General features: G+C 46.3%; 2 protein-coding genes and 1 pseudogene across 4 annotated transcripts in view; 2 read left to right on the top strand and 1 right to left on the bottom strand.

Moving 5' to 3' along the window:
- The window catches only part of SOCS7 (suppressor of cytokine signaling 7), a 52,726-nt gene extending 42,698 nt beyond the window's left edge, over positions 1 to 10,028 (bottom strand). For 2 of the 3 annotated variants that reach the window (XM_056549154.1, XM_056549153.1), the window contains exon 1: positions 9,299 to 10,027. In XM_056549154.1, coding sequence (XP_056405129.1) covers positions 9,299 to 9,888 — 590 coding nt within the window. In that variant the 5' untranslated portion in view covers positions 9,889 to 10,027. Of the gene's footprint in view, positions 1 to 9,298 lie in introns of all 3 variants that reach the window. The other variant, XM_056549155.1, reaches the window with a different exon arrangement.
- A 252-nt stretch (positions 10,029 to 10,280) lies between these two features.
- GPR179 (G protein-coupled receptor 179) overlaps positions 10,281 to 20,564 on the top strand; it is a 58,631-nt gene continuing 48,347 nt past the window's right edge. Inside the window, exons 1-2 of the mRNA XM_056549152.1 lie at positions 10,281 to 10,485; positions 10,734 to 10,844. Coding sequence (XP_056405127.1) covers positions 10,843 to 10,844 — 2 coding nt within the window. The 5' untranslated portion in view covers positions 10,281 to 10,485; positions 10,734 to 10,842. The remainder of the gene's footprint in view (positions 10,486 to 10,733; positions 10,845 to 20,564) is intronic.
- LOC130297178 (U2 spliceosomal RNA) lies at positions 15,914 to 16,004 on the top strand (annotated as a pseudogene).

The following is a 20,564-nucleotide window of genomic DNA, read 5'->3' as shown; positions in this document are numbered from 1 at the left end:
AATGAAGTATTTCTCACAGAAAAGGATTGCAGTAACACATATTTATTCCCTTTGTGTGTATTGGAACTAAACAAAAAAAATAAAAACATAAAAAGAGGAGGAGGAAAAAAAAAAAAAAGCTAATTGGCTATAATGTTGCACCAAACTCCAAAAAATGGGCTGAACAAAATTGGCACCCTTAATATTTTGTTGCACACCCTTTGGAAAAAATAACCATCAATAAGCTTCTTACACCTCTCAGCCGGAATGTTGGACCACTCTTCCTTTACAAACTGCTCCAGGTCTCTCTTATTGGAAGGCGCCTTTTCCCAACATCAATTTTAAGATCTCTCCACAGGTGATCAATGGGATTTAGATCTGGACTCATTGCTGCCACTTCAGAACTCTCCAGCACTTTGTTGCCATCCATTTCTGGGGGATTTTTGACATATGTTTGGGGTCATAGACCTCTTGGAAGACCCAAGATCTCTGACGCAAACCCAGCTTTCTGACACTGGGCAGTACAGTGAGACCCAAAATCCGTTGGTAATCCTCAGGATTTCATGATGCCTTGTACACATTAAAGGCACCCAGTGCCAGAGGCAGCAAAACAACCCCAAAACATCATTGAACCTCCACCATATTTCCCTGTAGGTACTGTGTTCTTTTCTTTGTAGGCCTCATTGCATTTTTGGTAAACAGTAGAATGATGTGCTTTACCAAAGAGCTCTATCTTGGTCTCAACTGTCCCCAAGACGTTTTCCCGAAAGGATTTTGGCTTACTCAAGTTCATTTTGACAAATGTAGTCTTTTTTATGTCTCTTTGTCAGCAGTGGGGTCCTCCTGGGTCTCCTGCCATAGCATTTAATTTCATTTAAATGTCGACGAATAGTTTGCGCTGACACTGATGCTCCCTGAGCCTGCAGGGCAGATTGAATATCTTTGGAACTTGTTTGGGGCTGCTTATCCACCATCCGGACTATCCTGCATTGACACCTTTCATACATTTTTCTCTTCCGTCCACGCCCAGGGAGATTAGCTACAGTGCCATGGGTTGCAAACTTCTTGATAATGTTGCGCACTGTGGACAAAGGCAAATCTAGATCTCTGGAGATGGACTTGTAACCTTGAGATTGTTGATATTTTTCAAAATTTTGGTTCTCAAGTCCTCAGACAGTTCTCTTCTCTTTCTGTTATCCATGCTTAGTGTGGCACACACAGACACACAATGCAAAGACTAAGTGAACTTCTCTCCTTTTGATCTACTTTCAGGTGTGATTTTTATATTGCCCACACCTGTTACTTGCCCCAGGTGAGTTTAAACGAGCACCACATGCTTGAAAAAATCTAATTTTTCACAATTTTGAAAGGGTGCAAATAATTTTGTCCAGCCCATTTTTGGAGTTTGGTGACATTATGTCCACTTGCTTTTTTTCCTCCCTTTTTTGGTTTAGTTCCAATACACACAAAGGGAATAAACAAGTGTATAGCAAAACATGTGTTACTGCAATCCTGTGAGAAATACTTTCATGGGTACCAACATTTACGGCCATGACTGTATATACTGCTCAAAATGAATAAAGGGAACACTTAAACAACACAATTTAACTCCAAGTCAATGACACTTCTGTGAAATCCCACTGTCCTCTCAGGAAGCAACACTGATTGACAATCAATTTCACATGCTGTTGTGCAAATGGAACAGACATGTGGAAATTATAGGCAACTAGCAAGACACACCCAATAAAGGAGTGGTTCCGCAGGTGGTGGCCACAGACCACTCATCAGTTCCTATGCTTACTGGTTGATGTTTTGGTCACTTTTGAATGCTGGCGGTGCTTTCACTCTAGTGGTAGCATGAGACGGAGTCTACAACCCACACAAGTGGCTCAGGTAGTGCAGCTCATCCAAGATGGCACATCAATGTGAGCTGTGTTGCCAGAGGTAGCATGACTGGCATTAGGTACCGAGATGAGATCCTCAGACCCCTTGTGAGACCATATGCTGGTGCGGTTGGCCCTGGGTTCCTCCTAATGCAAGACAATGCTAGATCTCATGTAGCTGGAGTGTGTCAGCAGTTCCTGCAAGAGGAAGGCATTGATGCTATGGACTGGCCCGCCCGTTCCCCAGACCTGAATCCCATTGAGCACATCTGGGACATCATGTCTCGCTCCATCCACCAATGCCACGTTGCACCACAGACTGTCCAGGAGTTGGCAGATGCTATAGTCCAGGTCTGGGAGGATATCCCTCAGGAGACCATCCGCCACCTCATCAGGAGCATGCCCAGGTGTTGTAGGGAGGTCATACGGGCACGTGGAGGCCACAAACACTACTGAGCCTCATTGTGACTTGTATTAAGGACATTACATAAAGTTGGATCAGTCTGTAGTGCGGTTTTCCACTTTGATTTTGAGTGTGAATCCATATCCAGACCTCCATGGGTTGATAAATTTGATTTCCATTGATACTTTTTGTGTGATTTTGTTGTCATCGCATTCAACTATGTTAAGACGAAAGTATTTCATACGATTAGATCATTCATTCAGATCTAGGATGTGTTATCTTAGTGTTCCCTTTATTTTTGAGCAGTGTGTGTGTGTGTGTGTGTATGTATATATATATATATATATATATATATATATATATATATATATATATATATATATATATAGGGGGAAGCAGCACTTCCTGAAGGTCAATAGGCAGGTGCACGCAAGTCTCAGGGGCCCTGGTCACGGCCCAATAAATATATATATATATATATATATATATATATATATATATGTGTGTGTGTGTGTGTGTGTGTGTGTGTGTGTGTGTGTGTGTGTGTGTGTGTGTGTGTGGCATCTTATCAAAACATTAACCTTTCTAATACACTTCATAAAAATATTTTATCCCCTTTAAATTAAATACGAAAAAAAAACACACACAAAAAAAAACAAAAAACAGACCACTAGGAGTCACCATACCATCAAGAACATAATCCTGTCCAGCATCATCTTTGTTCCAGCTGAAGCACAGGCCGGGACAAAGGGCAGGACTAGCACTCCTCTATGCTTACTTTTGTCCTATAAGACTGCAGCAGAGAGGAGGGGGGGGGGGGGGGGGGGGGGAAGAGAAACAGAACAGCCTGCAGTGATTGGATGAAGTCACCCAGTACAGAAGAGCAGACTCAGGTAGAAGGTGAATGAATGTTGAGTGAGTGACACACCCCCTCCAGACCACAGGGAAAAAAAAAACACACAAAAGGTAGCACTAAAAGAAGGTATTTATGAGAGAAATATAGGTGCTAGAAGCACAAAAATATATGGCCTTTACATTTTGGGATATGACAGATACTCTTTAAGAAGTAAATTCATAAAAGGGTTATCCAGCCAATTGAAAAATATTTTCTTACCATCCATCTGGTGCAAAAAAACTCTCCCTCATCCTCTCCCTCATCCTCTCCCTCATCCTCTCCCTCATCCTCTCCCTCATCCTCTCCCTCATCCTCTCCCTCATCCTCTCCCTCATCCTCTCCCTCATCCTCTCCCTCATCCTCTCCCTCATCCTCTCCCTCATCCTCTCCCTCATCCTCTCCCTCATCCTCTCCCTCATCCTCTCCCTCATCCTCTCCCTCATCCTCTCCCTCATCCTTATCCCCCGGACATCTTATCCCATCTCGGCTTCAGCACCCCAGATATCCGGTGCACAGAGTGAACTTATGCCACGGCTTGTGATGTCACGGTCACGCTCTGCTCATGATGTCACGGCCACGCCCCCTCAATGCAAGTCCCATAGACTTGCATTGAGGGGGCATGGCCGTGACATCATGAGCGGGGCGTGGCCGTGACATCACGCGCCTCCGGAGCTGAACCCAACTCTCTAAACTGCAGCACGGAGATCGTGCAGCACGGAGTACCCCTTTAACCCCTTAAGGACTCATAAATCATAACTCTTTTATATTTTCATCCACAGACTAGTATGAGGGCTTGTTTTTTGCATAACCAGTTGTCCATTGTAATTTCATCACTCACTTTACCATAAAATGTATGGCACAACCAAAAAATACTATTTGTGTGGGGAAATTAAAAAGAAAACCGCAATTTTGCAAGTTTTGGAAGGTTTTGTTTTCAAGCCGTACAATTTATGGTAAAAGTGACATGTGTTCTTTATTCTCTGGGTCAATACGATTAAAATGATACCCATGATTCTACACTTTTCTATTACTGTTGCGCTTAAAATATAAAATAAAAATCGCTAACTTTTTAACCAAATTAGTACGTATAAAATCCCCATATTTTGAAGACCTATAACTTTTTCATTTTTCCGTATAAGCGGCGGTATGAGGGCTCATTTTTTGTGCCGTGATCTGTACTTTTTATTAATACCATATTTGCTTATACAAAACTTTTATTACATTTTTTATTAATTTTTTTGGGAATAAAAGGTTATAAAAAATCAGCTATTTTGGACCTTTTTTTTTTTTTACGTTCACGCCGTTCACCGTACGGGATAATTTACAATTTATTTAATAGTTCGGATATTTACGCACGCGGCTATACCAAATATGTATATAAAATAATATTTATAAATTTAAATATTTTTTTTTTAACACTTTTTGGGGGTAAAATAGGGAAAATGGGACAATTTACATTTTTATTGGGGGAGGGGGTTTTCACATTTCTTTTACTTTATTTTTTTACTTTTATTTTTACACTTTAATAGTCCCTATAGGAGACTATTTAAAGCAATCACTCGATTGCTAATCCTGTTCAGTGCTATCGGTCATCTTCTGCTCTGGTCTGCGGGAAGGCAGATCAGAGCAGAAGACTCCCGGAAGACAGTGGAGCCAGGTGAGGGGACCTCCGTCTGCCGTGCTGGATGATCGGATCGCCGCAGCAGCGCTGCGGGCCATCCGATCATCCTGTTAAGTGACCGCGATGCTGCAGATGCCGTGATCGGTATTGATCACGGCATCTGAGGGGTTAATGGCGGGCATCCGCAGGATCGCGGGTGTCGGCCATTACCGGCGGGTCCCTGGCTGCAATCCACAGCTGGGACCTGCCGCGCATGATGCCGGCATCGCTCCGATGCCCGCGGTTATGCTCATGACGTAAATGTACGTCCTGGTGCGTTAAGTACCACGTCACCAGGACGTACATTTACGTCCTGCGTCGTTAAGAGGTTAACATGCACCCCAGTCACCGCATTATCAAGGATATTCACTTCAGCTATCAGAGGTATTACTGTTATGGCTGATCTTTAGTTCAGCATTTTGCACAGTTGCTTTAATACCAGGGATGCTGAATGATGAATTCACACACAGGAGAGTTGTAGCAGAATTTTCAGACGATCAGGATAGTTGCAGAAACATCAGAATAATCTGTTCGAGCAGGTCCCTCTGGGTGTGATCTCCGCTCCTCCGCCAGGAGAAACATCAGGTATTCGGTGCAGATGTGACACCATCTCATCACCTCCACAGTACATAGTACAGAACAAATCAAAGAGTCACAAGCTATTCTGGGAAAAGCTGGGTGACAACCACAACTGCAGCACCTTAAACGGTCACACAGCTTTCTCAGGCCACTTAATGCCTGGCTTTGTAGCATAAGAAAACTTCTAATTACTGCCTTGGGAAAGCTGGGTGACACCTGTAACCATTACATATTATTGAGGCAATCACTCAGTTTTCTCATCTTCCTCAATGCCTAGCTGTGCAGCAAAGGAAACCTGTAAGTCATCAGCCCGGAAAAGCTGGGTGACAATCAGCTCTGTTTACTCCTGAATGCCTAGCACTAACAGTTAAAGGAAATGTGTAATCAGGGGCCTCAGAAAGCTGGATGACATCCACCTATTGTACTACTATAAGTCTTTGAGAATTTCACACAGATTTCTCAGACCAGTGAACACCTAGGTTTACAATTCAGGGAAACAAGGGGTGTGGGAAAGTTGGGTGACATTGCGGTTACCATTACAGATCCTTCAAGTGGTCTCACAAACTCCTTAATGACTAGCTGTGCAGCACGAGAAAACAAGTAAGTGCCTTTGGAAAGCTGGGTGACACCTCTCGCCATTATAACTCTCTGGGGCATCACAGCTTTCTCATGCTCTTAAATGCTTAGCTTTACAATATAGGTAAACAAGTCAGGAGCCTGTGAAAGCTGGGTGATAATCACCTATGTTTCTTCCGTACGTCTAGCATTGCAGTATAAGTAAACTTGTAATCGGGCCTGGGAAAGCTAGGGCAGTCACCTATGTTACCATTATGGCTCCATGGAACATTCAAACTGGATTCTAAGACCCGAATATCTAGCTTTGTATTATAAGGAAATGTCTAATCATGGGTCAGGGAAAGATGGGTGATACCTAGGTTCTTGAGGAAGTCACACAGCTTCCTGAATGCCTAGCTGTGCAGCACAAAAAGTAAAACAGGGGCCTAGGGAAGCTGAGTGACAATCATCTTTGTATTACTCCTGAATGCAGAGCAATGCAGTATAGGGGAAATTGTGAGGTGTGTCCTCCTTCCTCAGGCCCATTCAATATCCGAAACGCGTTGTCCTAAACTGTATTGCCTTTATGCAGTCAATAAAGACAATACTGAAAAATACAGTAAGACTCTGTGGGTTTGATCCGGCAAGCATCCAAGTCGGATATTCCACCTGCCAGTGAGGCTACCCTCCTACCAAGTACCTCTTCACTATTATGGCTCCATAGTATATTCAAACAGCTTTCTCAGACTCCTGAATGCCTAGCTTTGTAATATTGTAATATAAGAGGAACCACGTTACCAGCTGGGTGGCACCTAGGCGCTTGAGGCCAGTATTTGACTTTCTCAGACCACTGAATGCCAAGTTGTGCTGCAAGGCAAGTCAGCAACCTGGGAAAACTGGGTGACAATCACTTCTACTAGCCCTGAATGTCGTGCACTGAAAGTATAAAGAAATGTGTAATCAGGGGCTTGAAAAAGCTGGATGACAGCCTCCTATTACCACTACAGATCCTTAAAGGGGTATTCCAGGGAAAAAAAAAAGTTTACATATATCAATTGGCTTCAGAAAGTTAAACAGATTTGTAAATGACTTCTATTAAAAAATCTTAATCCTTCCAATAATTATCAGCTGCTGAAGTGGAGTTGTTGTTTTCTGTCTGTCAACAGTGCTCTCTGCTGACATCTCTGCTTGTCTCAGGAACTGCACAGAGTAGAAGAGGTTTGCTATGGGGATTTGCTTCTACTCTGGACAGTTCCCAAGACAAGTGTCATCTGAGAGCACTTAGAAAAGAACAACTAAACTTCAGCAGCTCATAAGTACTGAAAGGATTAAGATTTTTTAATAGAAGTAACTTACAAATCTTAACAACAAAATGTAGCAGGAAAAACGGGGAGAGCACACAGGAAGCAATATCACCTTATATAACTTGTAATTGTGTCCTCGGTGACCTACATCAGTGTCTCCTGCGGGGTGCACACACATGTATGAAGTATCAATATAGAATAAACAAAGAGCACGTAGGTGCACTCACCGCTTAGCAGAGACGGGCAAGCCTGGAAATCCGGTAACAGGGTGCCGGGTCACAGCAAAGGCGCTGGTGTGTGGCGCTCGGAGGCTCCGCCGGCAGTTTTGCATGTGTCAAAGACGTGCGAAACTGCCGATGTAGCCTCCAAGCGCCACACACCAGCACCTATGCTGTGACCCGGCACCCGGTTACCGGATTTCCAGGCTTGCCCGTCTCTGTTAAGCGGTGAGTGCACGTACGTGCTCTTCGTTTATTCTAATTTACAAATCTGTTTAACTTTCTGGACCCAGTAGATATATAAAAAAAGATAACTTTTTTCCTGGATACCCCTTTAAGATAATCATACAGCTTTCTCAGACCGCTGACTGCCTAGCTTTGCAACATAAACAAACAAGTCAGGGGCTTGAGAAAGCTGGTTAACATCAATGTTACCATTTGGGCTCCTTCAGATGGTCACTCAGCTTTCACAGACTTCTGAATGCCTTGTTTTGGAATATAAGAAAAAGTGTAATCAGGGGCCCAGCAGCTGTTACAAAACTAAAACTCCCAGCATGCCCAGACAGCCGAAGACTGTCTGGGTATGCTAGGAGTGGTAGTTTTGCTACAGCCAGAGGCACTTTGGTTTGGAGAATTGCTCTACAGCATGTTGGGGGTTGTAATTTTGCACAATGGTTGGGAAGCACAGCTGTACAGCATGTTGGGGGTTGTAGTTTTGCACAATGGTTGGGAAGCACAGCTCTACAGCATGTTGGGGGTTGTAGTTATGCACAATGGTTGGGAAGCACAGCTCTGCAGCATGTTGGGGGTTGTAGTTATGCACAATGGTTGGGAAGCACAGCCCTACAGCATGTTGGGGGTTGTAATTTTGCACAATGGTTGGGAAGCACAGCCCTACAGCATGTTGGGGTTGTAGTTTTGCACAATGGTTGGGAAGCACAGCTCTGCAGCATGTTGGGGGTTGTAGTTTTGCACAATGGTTGGGAAGCACCGCTCTACAGCATGTTGGGGGTTGTAGTTTTGCACAATGGTTGGGAAGCACAGCTCTACAGCATGTTGGGGGTTGTAGTTTTGCACAATGGTTGGGAAGCACAGCTCTACACCATGTTGGGGGTTGTAGTTTTACACAATGGTTGGGAAGCACAGCCCTACGGCATGTTGGGGGTTGTAGTTTTGCACAATGGTTGGGAAGCCCAGCTATACACCATGTTGGGGGTTGTAGTTTTGCACAATGGTTGGGAAGCACAGCTGTACAGCATGTTGGGGGTTGTAGTTTTGCACAATGGTTGGGAAGCACAGCTCTACAGCATGTTGGAGGTTGTAGTTTTGCACAATGGTTGGGAAGCACAGCTCTACAGCATGTTGGAGGTTGTAGTTTTGCACAATGGTTGGGAAGCACAGCTCTACAGCATGTTGGAGGTTGAAGTTTTGCACAATGGTTGGGAAGCACAGCTCTACAGCGTGTTGGGGGTTGTAGTTTTGCACAATGGTTGGGAAGCACAGCTCTACAGCATGTTGGGGGTTGTAGTTTTGCACAATGGTTGGGAAGCACAGCTCTACAGCATGTAGGGGGTTGTAGTTTTGCACAATGGTTGGGAAGCACAGCTCTACAGCATGTTGGGGGTTGTAGTTTTGCACAATGGTTGGGAAGCACAGCTCTACAGCATATTTGGGGTTGTAGTTTTGCACAATGGTTGGGAAGCACAGCTCTACAGCATGTTGGGGGTTGTAGTTTTGCACAATGGTTGGGAAGCACAGCTCTACAGCATGTTGGGGGTTGTAGTTTTGCAGGCAGACTGCTATGGGGAGATGCGGCTCTCACCTGCCCAGCTCCAGCTCCTTGTCCCGGGACATGTCGGTTAGGCTGCCCCCGGAGCCCCCCAGCAGCTCCCCGCCTCCTCCTCTCCTCTCCACCCCCGCGGTGCCGGCGCAGCTCTTGGTGCGGAAGATCCTGGAGAGGCGGATCCGCAGGGAGCCCTTCCTGGCCGCACTCCTCCGGGCCCCGGCTCCGGCCCCCGCAGCCTCTACTCCACCATCCTCGTCCTCCTCCTGCAGCCTTCTTGCCTCGGGCGCCTCCAGCACCAGCAGGGCATCGCTGGTCTCCTCACACGGGCAGCCGGCCCCCCGCAGCCCCAGCGCCCCCAGCTGCAGCTCCAGGCCCTCCCCGGGCTGCGCCGCTTTACGGTGCCGGTTGCAGAGCTCCGCCGGCTGGGGCGCCCCTTCCGCAGGCACGGCTTCTACTCCCGCCCCCGGCTCCTTGGAGGCCTCTGCATCGTCCACCTCTTCCCCTCGTAGCATATTCCGGAACACCATGAGCCTGGGCCTGGCTGCCTCTTCTTCCGCTCCGCAGCCTAGCAGCCGGCTCAGCACCCGGTAGGACGCGGCCTCCTCCTCTGCCGCTGCGCCTCGCATGTCCCCGGTGGCTCCGCAGGCCCCGGCCCGAGCCTCGGCCTCTCCCAGCTCCGCTTCCCGAGCTCCGACAGCTCCCTCATCGGAGCCCGCCCCCGGTATCCGACACGCCGCGACGTCACTTCCGGCATTGCGGGACCTGTTTCCATGCAAGAGGATGACGCCCCGCCCCCTAGAGATATCACAAATGTGTCGCAGGAGAGCTGAGTTGCCATTTATTTGGTGGATAAGCTTGGACCTGTCATTGTTTTGTTGTTCAGTTCAGGTAAAAAAAAGGGGATGGGCCAAACACCTGGTGCGTAACGGCCAATCAGATCACTGCTTTCATTTTCTAACATTCCTGAGCAAATGAAAAGCTGGTTACTATGGGCAACACCACAATTATTTATTTGCTTTATATAGACAGATAGATATATGTGTGTGTGTCTACAACTAGGATTTGTAGTTTTGCATTGGCTGCAGGTTTATTGGTTGGGAAACACTGACTTATTGTGCTGACATCAGGTTCCCACCCAGCTTGTTCATGCATTTCCTTATATTCCAAAGCCAGCCATTCAGGAGTCTGAGAAAGCTGTGTGATCATGTGAAGCAGCTTTAATGGTAATGTCGATGTCACCCAGCTTTCCCAGGCATGCTGGGAATTGTAAACAGCTGAAGACACCCTGGTTGGGAAACACTGCTTTGTATGGTGGAAAAAAAATACTGTAAAATATACCGTATATATACAGACGTGTAACAACAGAATGCTTTAATCTTTTCACAATTCCCATTGGCTCTCCGGGCATCCTGGGAGTTGTAGTTTTGCACCACTATTTACACCACTTTTTTTTATATGGAACTGTTCCTAGTTGTCCAGGCCAGAAGAAGCTCGAGCACCGAGCGAAACAGATTCTGTCGCCAGACAGTGAATACCCCCCACCGTGATCCTTCTCTCCCTTCTTTTGTATCAGTTTTTATATGTGAGTATGCAATAAAGAAACCACCCTGAAAAAGAAGTTTATGGTGAGTCTGCCGACTTTTTCCACTATTTTTCTCTGCTTCAAGATTTGAGATTTGTAAATTACTTCTATTAAAAAAATCTTAATCCTTCCAGTACTTATTAGCTACTGAATACTACAGAGGAGATTCTTTTCTTTTTGGAACACAGAGCTCTCTGCTGACATCATGACCACAGTGCTCTCTGCTGACATCTCTGTCCATTTTAGGAACTGTCCAGAGCAGCATATGTTTGCTATGGGGATTTTCTTCTACTCTGGACAGTTCCTAAAATGGACAGAGATGTCAGCAGAGAGCACTGTGCTCGTGATTCAGCAGAGAGAATAATTTCTTCTGTAGTATTCAGCAGCTAATAAGTACTGGAAGGATTAAGATTTTTTAATAGAAGTAATTTACAAATCTGTTTAACTTTCTGGTTTCTGTTGATTTAAAAAATAAAAGTTTTCCACTGGAGTACCCCTTTAATGCACCAGGACATACATTTACGTCCTGAGCAGCATTCCATCTATGAAGAGAGTGCTGGACTTGCGCTCCCTTTATAGACTGTGAGTGATGGCTGCTGTCAGCAACTGTGCACTCACAGTCAATGACAGATATCAGTGATCCTCTCAGTGTCGGTTATTAACTCCTTAAAAACAAACCTTAACTCACCTTTCGCCGTTCCCCTGTTATGACGATATCTGTTTTTGGACCTCCTTTCCCGGTCTCCTTCCTACTTCCCTGTGCACGGAACGTCACACTGTGGTCAGCGTATTGTCGGCCGCAGAGATGTCCCACCTCGGCCGGAGGTAGGCTGAGCGCAGTGTCATATCACAGGCTCGGGCAGCAGGTGGGGCCCAGGCTCCTTACATGACACTGCGCTCAGCCTATCATCGGCTGATGGAGAAGGGAGGACATAATGGCATTCATGGAATGAGGAAATTGAAGCGCTGTCCTTAGACCGGGGTATTATATGAACATTCAAGGTTTATTCATAATAAAATTACATGTAACGCGTTTCAAGGGCGGGCTGCCCTCTTCATCAGACATATCATCGGCTGAGGCGGGACATCACTGCGGCCGGCAATACTCTGACCACAGTGTGGCGATCCATGCAAACGGGTAGGAAGGAGACCGGGACCGAAGGAGGACTAAAGACCGATAGAAGCGCAACGGGGGAACAGCGGAAGCTGAGTTAAGGTTTGTTTTTTTTACTTTTTGCAGCCCGGACCCAATAGGATCATAAAAGGTCCGGCTTCACTATGACAGCCGCAATGACTGTCCCCCTGCACCCCCACAACATATATGCTAGGGTCCGATCGGTTTACATGCCCACCAGAGGTCCTCTCACCTGATTCGTGTATATACAAGCTATATCTCACCACATTGTTACATTTACAGCCCAATAGTCACTCCTGTCCCAATTAATATGGGCATTACATGTGCATCATTAAAAAGTGGAGACAAAAACAACTTAAAGGGATACTCCACTGGAAAACATTGTTTTTTTTTTTAAAGTCAGCTGGTGCCAGAAAGTTAAACAGATTTGTAAATTACTTCTATTAAAAAATCTTAATCCTTCCAGTACTTATCAGCTGCTGTTATGATCCACAGGAAGTTCTTTTCTTTTTGAATTTCCTTTCTGCCTGAACACAGTGCTCTCTGCTGTCACCTCTGTCCATTTTAGGAACTGTCCAGAGCAGGATACATTTTATATGGGGATTTGCTCCTACTCTGGACAGTTCCTAAAATGGACAGAGGTGTCAGCAGAGAGCACTGTGGTCAGGCAGAAAGGAAATTCAAAAAGAAAAGAACTTCCTGTGGATCATAACAGCAGCTGATAAGTACTGGAATGTTAAAGATTTTTTAATAGAAGTAATTTACAAATCTGTATAACTTTCTGTCACCAGTTGATTTAAAAAATGCACCATAATACCTGCAGCAGACATGCTATACCAAGTGTATGGACACCCACCACGCCACCTCAACAACCATTTTGCCTCTTTATCAGGGAATGTGTTTTTTTATGGGAATTGTTTCTTTATCTATATGGGGGAAGATTTATCAAAACCTGTCCAGAGGAAAAGTTGCTGAGTTGCCCATAGCAACCAATCAGATCACTGCTTTCATTTTGCAGAGGCCTTTTTAAAAATGAAAGAAGCGATGTGATTGGTTGCTATGGGCAACTGGACAACTTTTCCTCTGAACAGGTTTTGATAAATCTCCCCCCATGGAGTATCTATCTATAGATTGGAATAAACAATGTATTTTTTATAAAACGGTGTGATTCCATTACTGTGCTTGATCTATCTTTCCTTCTATCTAATTGATAAAAGCGCTGCGGAATCTGTAGGCGCTATATAAATAAAATTATTATTATTATCTACCGTATTTTTTGCCGTATAAGACGCACTCTTTCTTCCCCAAAACTGGGGGGGAGGGGGGGGGGGAGTTGGTGCATCTTATTCGGCAAATACACATTAAAACCTGTCCTATCGCGGCAGTCCCTGCGGCCATCAACAGCCGGGACCCGCGGCTAAAACAGGACATCACCGATCGCGGTGATGCACTGTATTAACCCTTCAGACGCGCCGATCAAAGCTGACCGCCGCTTCTGAAGCGAAAGTGACACTAACCCGGCTGCTCAGTCGGGCTGTTCGAGACTGCCGCGGTGAAATTGCGGCGTCCCGAACAGCTTACAGGACACCTGGAGGGACCTTACCTGCCTCCTCGGTGTCTGCTCCGTGCCGGGATCTCCTGCATGGCCGGCACTCTCCTTCGTCGCCATCACGTCGTCGCGCACGCCGTCCCGTCATCCAATAGGAGCGTCGTGCGTAGCGCCGTGATGGCGGCGACGAAGAGCGAGGATACCGGGCAGCAGAGACGTTCCGGAGCGGCGGGGACACCCCGGGGACGCGGCAACAGCGATTTAGGGCGACATCCAGGGCAGCGGTGACGGGTCCGGAGCGGCGGGGACACGTGAGTATAGCCTCCAATACCAGTGGTCTTCAACCTGCGGACCTCCAGATGTTGCAAAACTACAACTCCTGGCATGCCCGGACAGCCAACGGCTGTCCGGGCATGCTGGGAGTTGTAGTTTTGCAACATCTGGAGGTCCGCAGGTTGAAAGTTCAGAATCTTTCAAATTGGGTGCGTCTTATATGGCGAAAAATACGATATCTTTTTCTTCTGTTCATTGATAACTGCTGGTGGATTGTAGGCACTGATGGAGTATTGTCTGCGTGACATCCAAAATACTGTATATTTAGCACCATATTCACAGCAGATCAACTAATAATGAGTTCAGCTTTTTCTCTCGAGACTCAGAGGGTTACTGACGGTTGTGCATTGTTTGGCAATGAGTATTACAGCAGCACTGATCTCCGCCCTTCAGACATTGGCTCATTCTTGCATCATTTGTTTTGAATATGTCGATGATTTCCAACTCCCATTTTACACGAATAACACCTACATACATCATAATATGTCGATTTTTTTTAAATCAATGAAAATAAAAAATAGAAAATTGTGTCATCACATACCTAGACCTATCATTTTTATCTATTTATTCACAGCTGAGTGGTTGTGTTTATTTTTTATTTTTTTTTTTCGTTTTTTTTTGTGAGGGTTTTATTTGTTTGGTACATATGTCCACATAACTTTTTGATTGCTTTCTTTTCCATATTTTGGAAGATGGATTTACAAAATAATTTTACAGCATTTAACAAAATATTTTACAGCATTCACCATGCAGGATAAATAATAACATAGCCAATACCAAATATGTGTACAGTGGTCCCTCAACATACGATGGTAATTCGTTCCAAAAGAGCCATCGTTTGTCGAATCCATCGTATGTTGAGGGATTCGTGCAATGTAAAGTATAGGAAGCTGTACTCACCTGTCCCCGCCGCTCGAGATGGTGTCCCCGGGCCTCCGCTGGGCTCTCCGCTGTCTTCTCCGGTCCTCCACTGTCTTCTCCGGTCCTCTGCTGTCTTCTCCGGTCCTCCGCTGTCTTCTCCGGTCCTCTGCTTTCTTCCGCAAGGCCTTACTGGGCCTGCGTAGCGACGTCATTACGCCGCTGTGTACGCCATTCCTATTGGATGACGTGCGCAGCAGCGTATTGACGTCAACAGAGAGGGCAGAGAAGACACCGGAAGACCAGCGCTGGACCCAGAGGGCACCCCGGAGCATCGTGGAGGAGTAAGTAATACTCACCGCACCACACGGGGAACATTAAGCTGCTATCCGGCAGCAGCTTAAGCATTTGGCGCTGCCGGATAGCACTTAATGCGATGGCCCCAACATAAAAAATCATCGTATGTCGATGCTGACATCGACATGCGATGGCCTCTGAGAGGCCATGGTATGTCGATTTGATCATATGTCGGGGCCATCGTAGGTCGGGGGGTCACTGTAGTTTTATTTTTTATGTTTTCATTGTTATATATTTAAAAAAAAAATGGTTATGTGAGGGGAAAACATGCATATTTATGTTTATTATTAAGTGATAAGGAGAGCAATTGTTTATTAGTTCTCCTTATTGCTCATATGTGGTGACCCAGTACAGGAAGTTGTCCTGTCCGATAAACATTGCCTCACGCACTTCCAGTGTCACTGTTCTGAGCCCACTACTCTAGGTAAATTGTATTTTATGTTGCCATTTTGTGTTATGTACAAGTTTATCAGTGTTACTGTATCTTTAAGGGAAGTCATGCAGAGTAAACCATGTGATCCTGATGCCCCAATGGCATGCCCCCACCTTAATCCTTAAGTAGTGTAGGGGGAGGAGTTGTTCAGTCTAGTCTCAGTCTAGTTCTTGCTAGTGTTAGCTGAGGAACAGAGTGGAGATCAGCTGGGAGAAGTATATAATAGTCTGAAGAGGACTGAGGAAAAGTATAAAATCTACAGCCACGCAATTATTAAGAACCCCATCATACATGTACAGTCTAAAGCCTTGTGATAAGCTAGAAGCTCCGGGGGAATATTTTTCAGTCAGTCTAAAGTCAGTGTGGATTGTCACAAGTCTAAAGCTAAAGTATAAAGTCTACAAATCGCATCTCGGCCTTTTGGCTAAGATCAAGTGTGGTATCTGTTCTTATCAGTTTCATGCTGGTGGCAGGCGACGCCAGTATGGAGCTGGTGGGGATGGGTGCTGCATGGTAGGGAGCAGGTGTACCAGGGCGTTCCGGGGCTGGTTCTGAGGAATCAGCTCGACTGCTGCCCCGATGTGACCTGTTACCTCCGGGTCTCGCCATGAGGCTGAGAGGGTCTGGAGCCGAGGTACTTTAGTGCCTCGGGGATTGGTTACCCCGAGGTGCCGAAACTCACTGGTTGTATTGGCTCACTGAGTTGAAGCACGGGCACCATGATCTCTTCACCTTTGTGGCACTCACCTCTTGATTCCCGGCCTTCTGGCTAGGATCAGAGACATTATTATAGATCCGGCCGGATGTCCGGGCAGTATATCTGCACACATTCACTTATTTATTTATTTTTGTCTCACTGTGTCACTTTTTGCGTATTGTGTGTCCACAGGATTTGTCAGGATGCGGTAGCCCTTCTGGGTGTCCCTCCTGGCGGTCTAGGGGAGGTGTATGTGGCCATTAGGTTCCGCACCTCCCTACAAACACCCTGGGTACTCCTGCTTTGGCGGGGTACCTACCGTTATCGGCTCTGCGGACAGATACCTTGGCTAACGCCAAGGGGGATGCCGGGAGCATTTGTGGTCCCTTAGTAGCTTCGGCGAAAAGGGACATCGAACCTGGAACCTCGCAGGTACCTTTTGGTCCGGAGGCGAAGGGTAAGGTTTGTTGGGGGCCTCTCTCCTATCGGAGAAGGGCTTGCGATAGACCGCATCCTCTGTGCACGTTTTTTTAGTGTAACACGTTTGCACTTTTTCTTGCACTTTGGGTGATTCGAGAGCACGTTCCTCGGCTCTTAGATAAAAAAATAAAATAAAGTCTACAAGTCCCAGTAAGGCAACAGGCTCTCAAGGGTTACTTTTCATCTCCCCTGTTCTAATCTGTATTGTAAAGGATATTACCATCATTCCTTCCTCACTAAAAGAAAGTGTCCCGTAACCATGCATCTGTGATCATTGTTGTCTCCAGTGCTTGGCTCAGGAGAACTGTCTAAACCTTGGAACATGGTGGTTAACGTTTCCCTGGTGTCACGAACTGTGCATTTCATCATTCACACTGTGGTGCAGTATATTATGCCTGTCAGCTCAGCTGATTAGGGACACTTACATGGAAAACTGTCAGCACCCAACAATTTTGTTGCTGAGGTGCAGATGAGGTGACAATTTTACTGTGGTAGTTAAACCACCAGGTTATGATGTTTTGCCATTCCTGGCGGTTAGCGCTGGAGTCCAGCTGTCATGAAACAGCAGAACTCCTCGGAGTCCGATGCCATTTTATCTGCCCACTGTAAAAAAGGAGCAGCGTAGCTTAAGGGCACTTAGTGACCGCCATAAAAACACACAGTTGGTCCCTAAGGGTTTAATGTGTATGGCCTACTTTAGTCGTTTTTAAAGGGACCGGTATCTTGTAAAGCAATATTTATGTCACGATGCCGGCTGGCAGGAGGTGGATCCTCTGTGCCAGAGAGGGATTGGCGTGGACCGTGCTAGTGGACCGGTTCTAAGTCACTACTGGTGTTCACCAGAGCCCGCCGCAAAGCGGGTTGGTCTTGCTGCGGCGGTAGTGACCAGGTCGTATCCACTAGCAACGGCTCAACCTCTCTGACTGCTGAAGATAGGCGCGGTACAAAGGAGTAGACAGAAGCAAGGTCGGACGTAGCAGAAGGTCGGGGCAGGCAGCAAGGATCGTAGTCAGGGGCAACGGCAGGAGGTCTGGAACACAGGCTAGGAACACACAAGGGAACGCTTTCACTAGGCACAAGGGCAACAAGATCCGGCGAGGGAGTGCAGGGGAAGTGAGGTATACATAGGGAGTGCACAGGTGAACACACTAATTGGAACCACTGCGCCAATCAGTGGCGCAGTGGCCCTTTAAATCGCAGAGATCCGGCGCGCGCGCGCCCTAGGGAGCGGGGCCGCGCGCGCCGGGACAGGACCGACGGAGAGCAAGTCAGGTACGGAAGCCGGGGTGCCCATCGCGAGCGGGCGCCACCCGCATCGCGAATCGCATCCCGGCTGGAGGCGGTATCGCAGCGCACCCGGTCAGTGGATCTGACCGGGGCGCTGCCGTAGCGAGGATGTTGCGAGCGCTCCGGGGAGGAGCGGGGACCCGGAGCGCTCGGCGTAACAATTTATAGTTAACAACAAAGTGGATGAGGTTTTTAAAATCTCATTTACACACTGCCTGCAAAAAACTGCAGAAGATAGACATGATCTGGTGCATATTATTTGATGATGATCAGTGCAGAAAATCTTAAGCATATCTGCCATATGTAGATGTTTTCACTTTATTTTAATTTATTTTCTGTTGATTGGTCTCACTCTTCTGCCTTGCTATAAGTCCAGTGGGTATCTGAGTACTGGGAGCCATGCTTTGGACCCAGGAAAGGTGACTGCTAAAGTGCCAATATCGAGGAGTATATGAATGTAGTTTATTCTGGGTCTGAATATTTTTTTGTCTGCTCTGGGGTGAACTAAGTTGGGGTCTGATATTAATATAGGTGGCTGCAGTCTGTATATACCCAAGGACTTGGGTAGAATATTAATATAGAGGTGTCGCCTGGGGTCTTATATTAACACAGGGAGCCTGAATACATTTAGGGGGTCTGATCTGAGGTTTAAAATTAATTTAGTCTTGTTTGTGGTCTGAAATTAGTTTAAGACTCTAGTCTGTGGATTGATATTAATATAGAGCGTTTGAATATATCTTGAGAGACTGGTCTGGAGTCTGAAATTAATATAGAGGTCTGGTTTGGGGTCTGATATTAAAGGAGAACTCCAGACCATAAAAATTGTCCCCCATAGTGCCCGCAGTAAAAAAAATAAAGATGTACATACCTTTCTCCGCTCCCCCGGGGCCTCCGGTAACCGTCTCCGGTCTCCGCCGCAATCCACTTCCTGGTTGCCGGTGGTCGGATGAATCAGCCAATCACCAGCCGCAGCGCAGTCCGACTCGGCCAGCGATAGGCTGAGCGGCAGTGTGACGTTTTCGGCCCTGGCTGCAGGTGCCGGTGTAGTGAAGCATTTTGTGTCCTGAAGTGTTCTCACAATGCCGCTCAGACTATGGCCGGCCGAGTCGGACTGCGCTGCAGCTGGTGATTGGCTGATTCATCCGACCACAGGCAACCAGGAAGTGGATTGCGGCAGAGACCGGTTAGCGGAGGAAGGTACGTACATCTTTATTTTTTTACTGCCGGCAGTATGGGGGACAATTTTTATGGCCTGGAGTTCTCCTTTCATATAGGGGTCTGATTATATTTACTCTATCCTGTTTCTATAAACCACCCCCTTAAAAAGGATCACTCCCATTTTTGCCACAACCTGCTGCTCGAGTATCAACCTGTTAAAGGGGTACTCCGGTGGAATTTTATTTTTTTTCTTCAAATCAACAGGTGCCAGAAAGTTAAACAGATTTGTAAATTACTTCTATAAAAAAAATCTTAATCCTTCCAGTACTTATTAGCTGAATACTACAGAGGAAATTATTTTCTTTTTGGAATACAGAGCTCTCTGCTGACATCACGAGCACAGTGCTCTCTGCTGACATCTCTGTCCAGTTTAAGAACTGTCCAGAGTAGGAAAAAATCCCTATAGCAAACATATGCTGCTCTGGACAGTTCCTAAAATGGACAGAGATGTCAGCAGAGAGCACTGTGCTCGTGATTCAGCAGAGAGCTCTGTGTTTCAAAAAGAAAATAATTTCCTCTGTAGTATTCAGCAGCTAATAAGTACTGGAAGGATTAAGATTTTTTTATAGAAGTAATTTACAAATCTGTAACTTTCCGGCACCAGTTGATTAAAAAAAAAAAAAAGTTTTCCACCGGAGTACCCCTTTAAGAGCACCTCAAGGTTGATAACTGAATGGCATTTGACTCATTTTATAGTGAATATGGCATGTCCACCATTGGGCTTACCTACTAACATAAAGACACCTATATCTTACTTTGAAGGGGTACTCCACCTTAGACATTTTAACTCCTCTCCAAAGGCTAGGGGATAAAATGTCTGATCGCGGGGGGTCCGTGCCAGATGACTGTCGATGCGGGGCGGAGGCTCGTGACATCACGGCCACGCCACTCTCGTGATGTTACGGCCACGCCCCCTCAATGCAAGTCTATGGGAGGGGGCGTGATGGCCGTCATGCCCCCTTCCATAGAATTGCATTGAGGGGGCGTGGTCATGACTTCATGGGTGGGGCGTGGCCATGATGTCTCGAGCCTTCAAGGCTCTAAACGAATGCCGGGTGCAGCAGGGAGATCGCAGGGGTCCCCAGCAGTGGGGCCCCCATGATCAGACATCTTATCCTCTATCCTTTGGATAGGGGTTAAGATGTCTAGGGGCAGAGTACCTCTTTAAGGAAAGAAATGTAAGATGTCACAGCACTTGCCTATGTCAAGGACCGACCAGGGGACAGGAAGAGTGGGAGCTAAACTGACCCTAAAACATCTCTCCCTGCCTACTTGCCCATCCATCCTAAACGATGAATCGACAACTGGGCACCGGTTCTTTCCTGTGCTAAAGTGCAGTGGTGAAAAAAAACACATAATACACATAGTCGGTC

Source organism: Hyla sarda, chromosome 12 (assembly GCF_029499605.1).
Source record: "Hyla sarda isolate aHylSar1 chromosome 12, aHylSar1.hap1, whole genome shotgun sequence".
Classification (NCBI taxonomy): domain Eukaryota; kingdom Metazoa; phylum Chordata; class Amphibia; order Anura; family Hylidae; genus Hyla; species Hyla sarda.
Note: the sequence above shows the minus strand (reverse complement) of the source record. Positions and strands in the feature narration are given on the sequence as shown.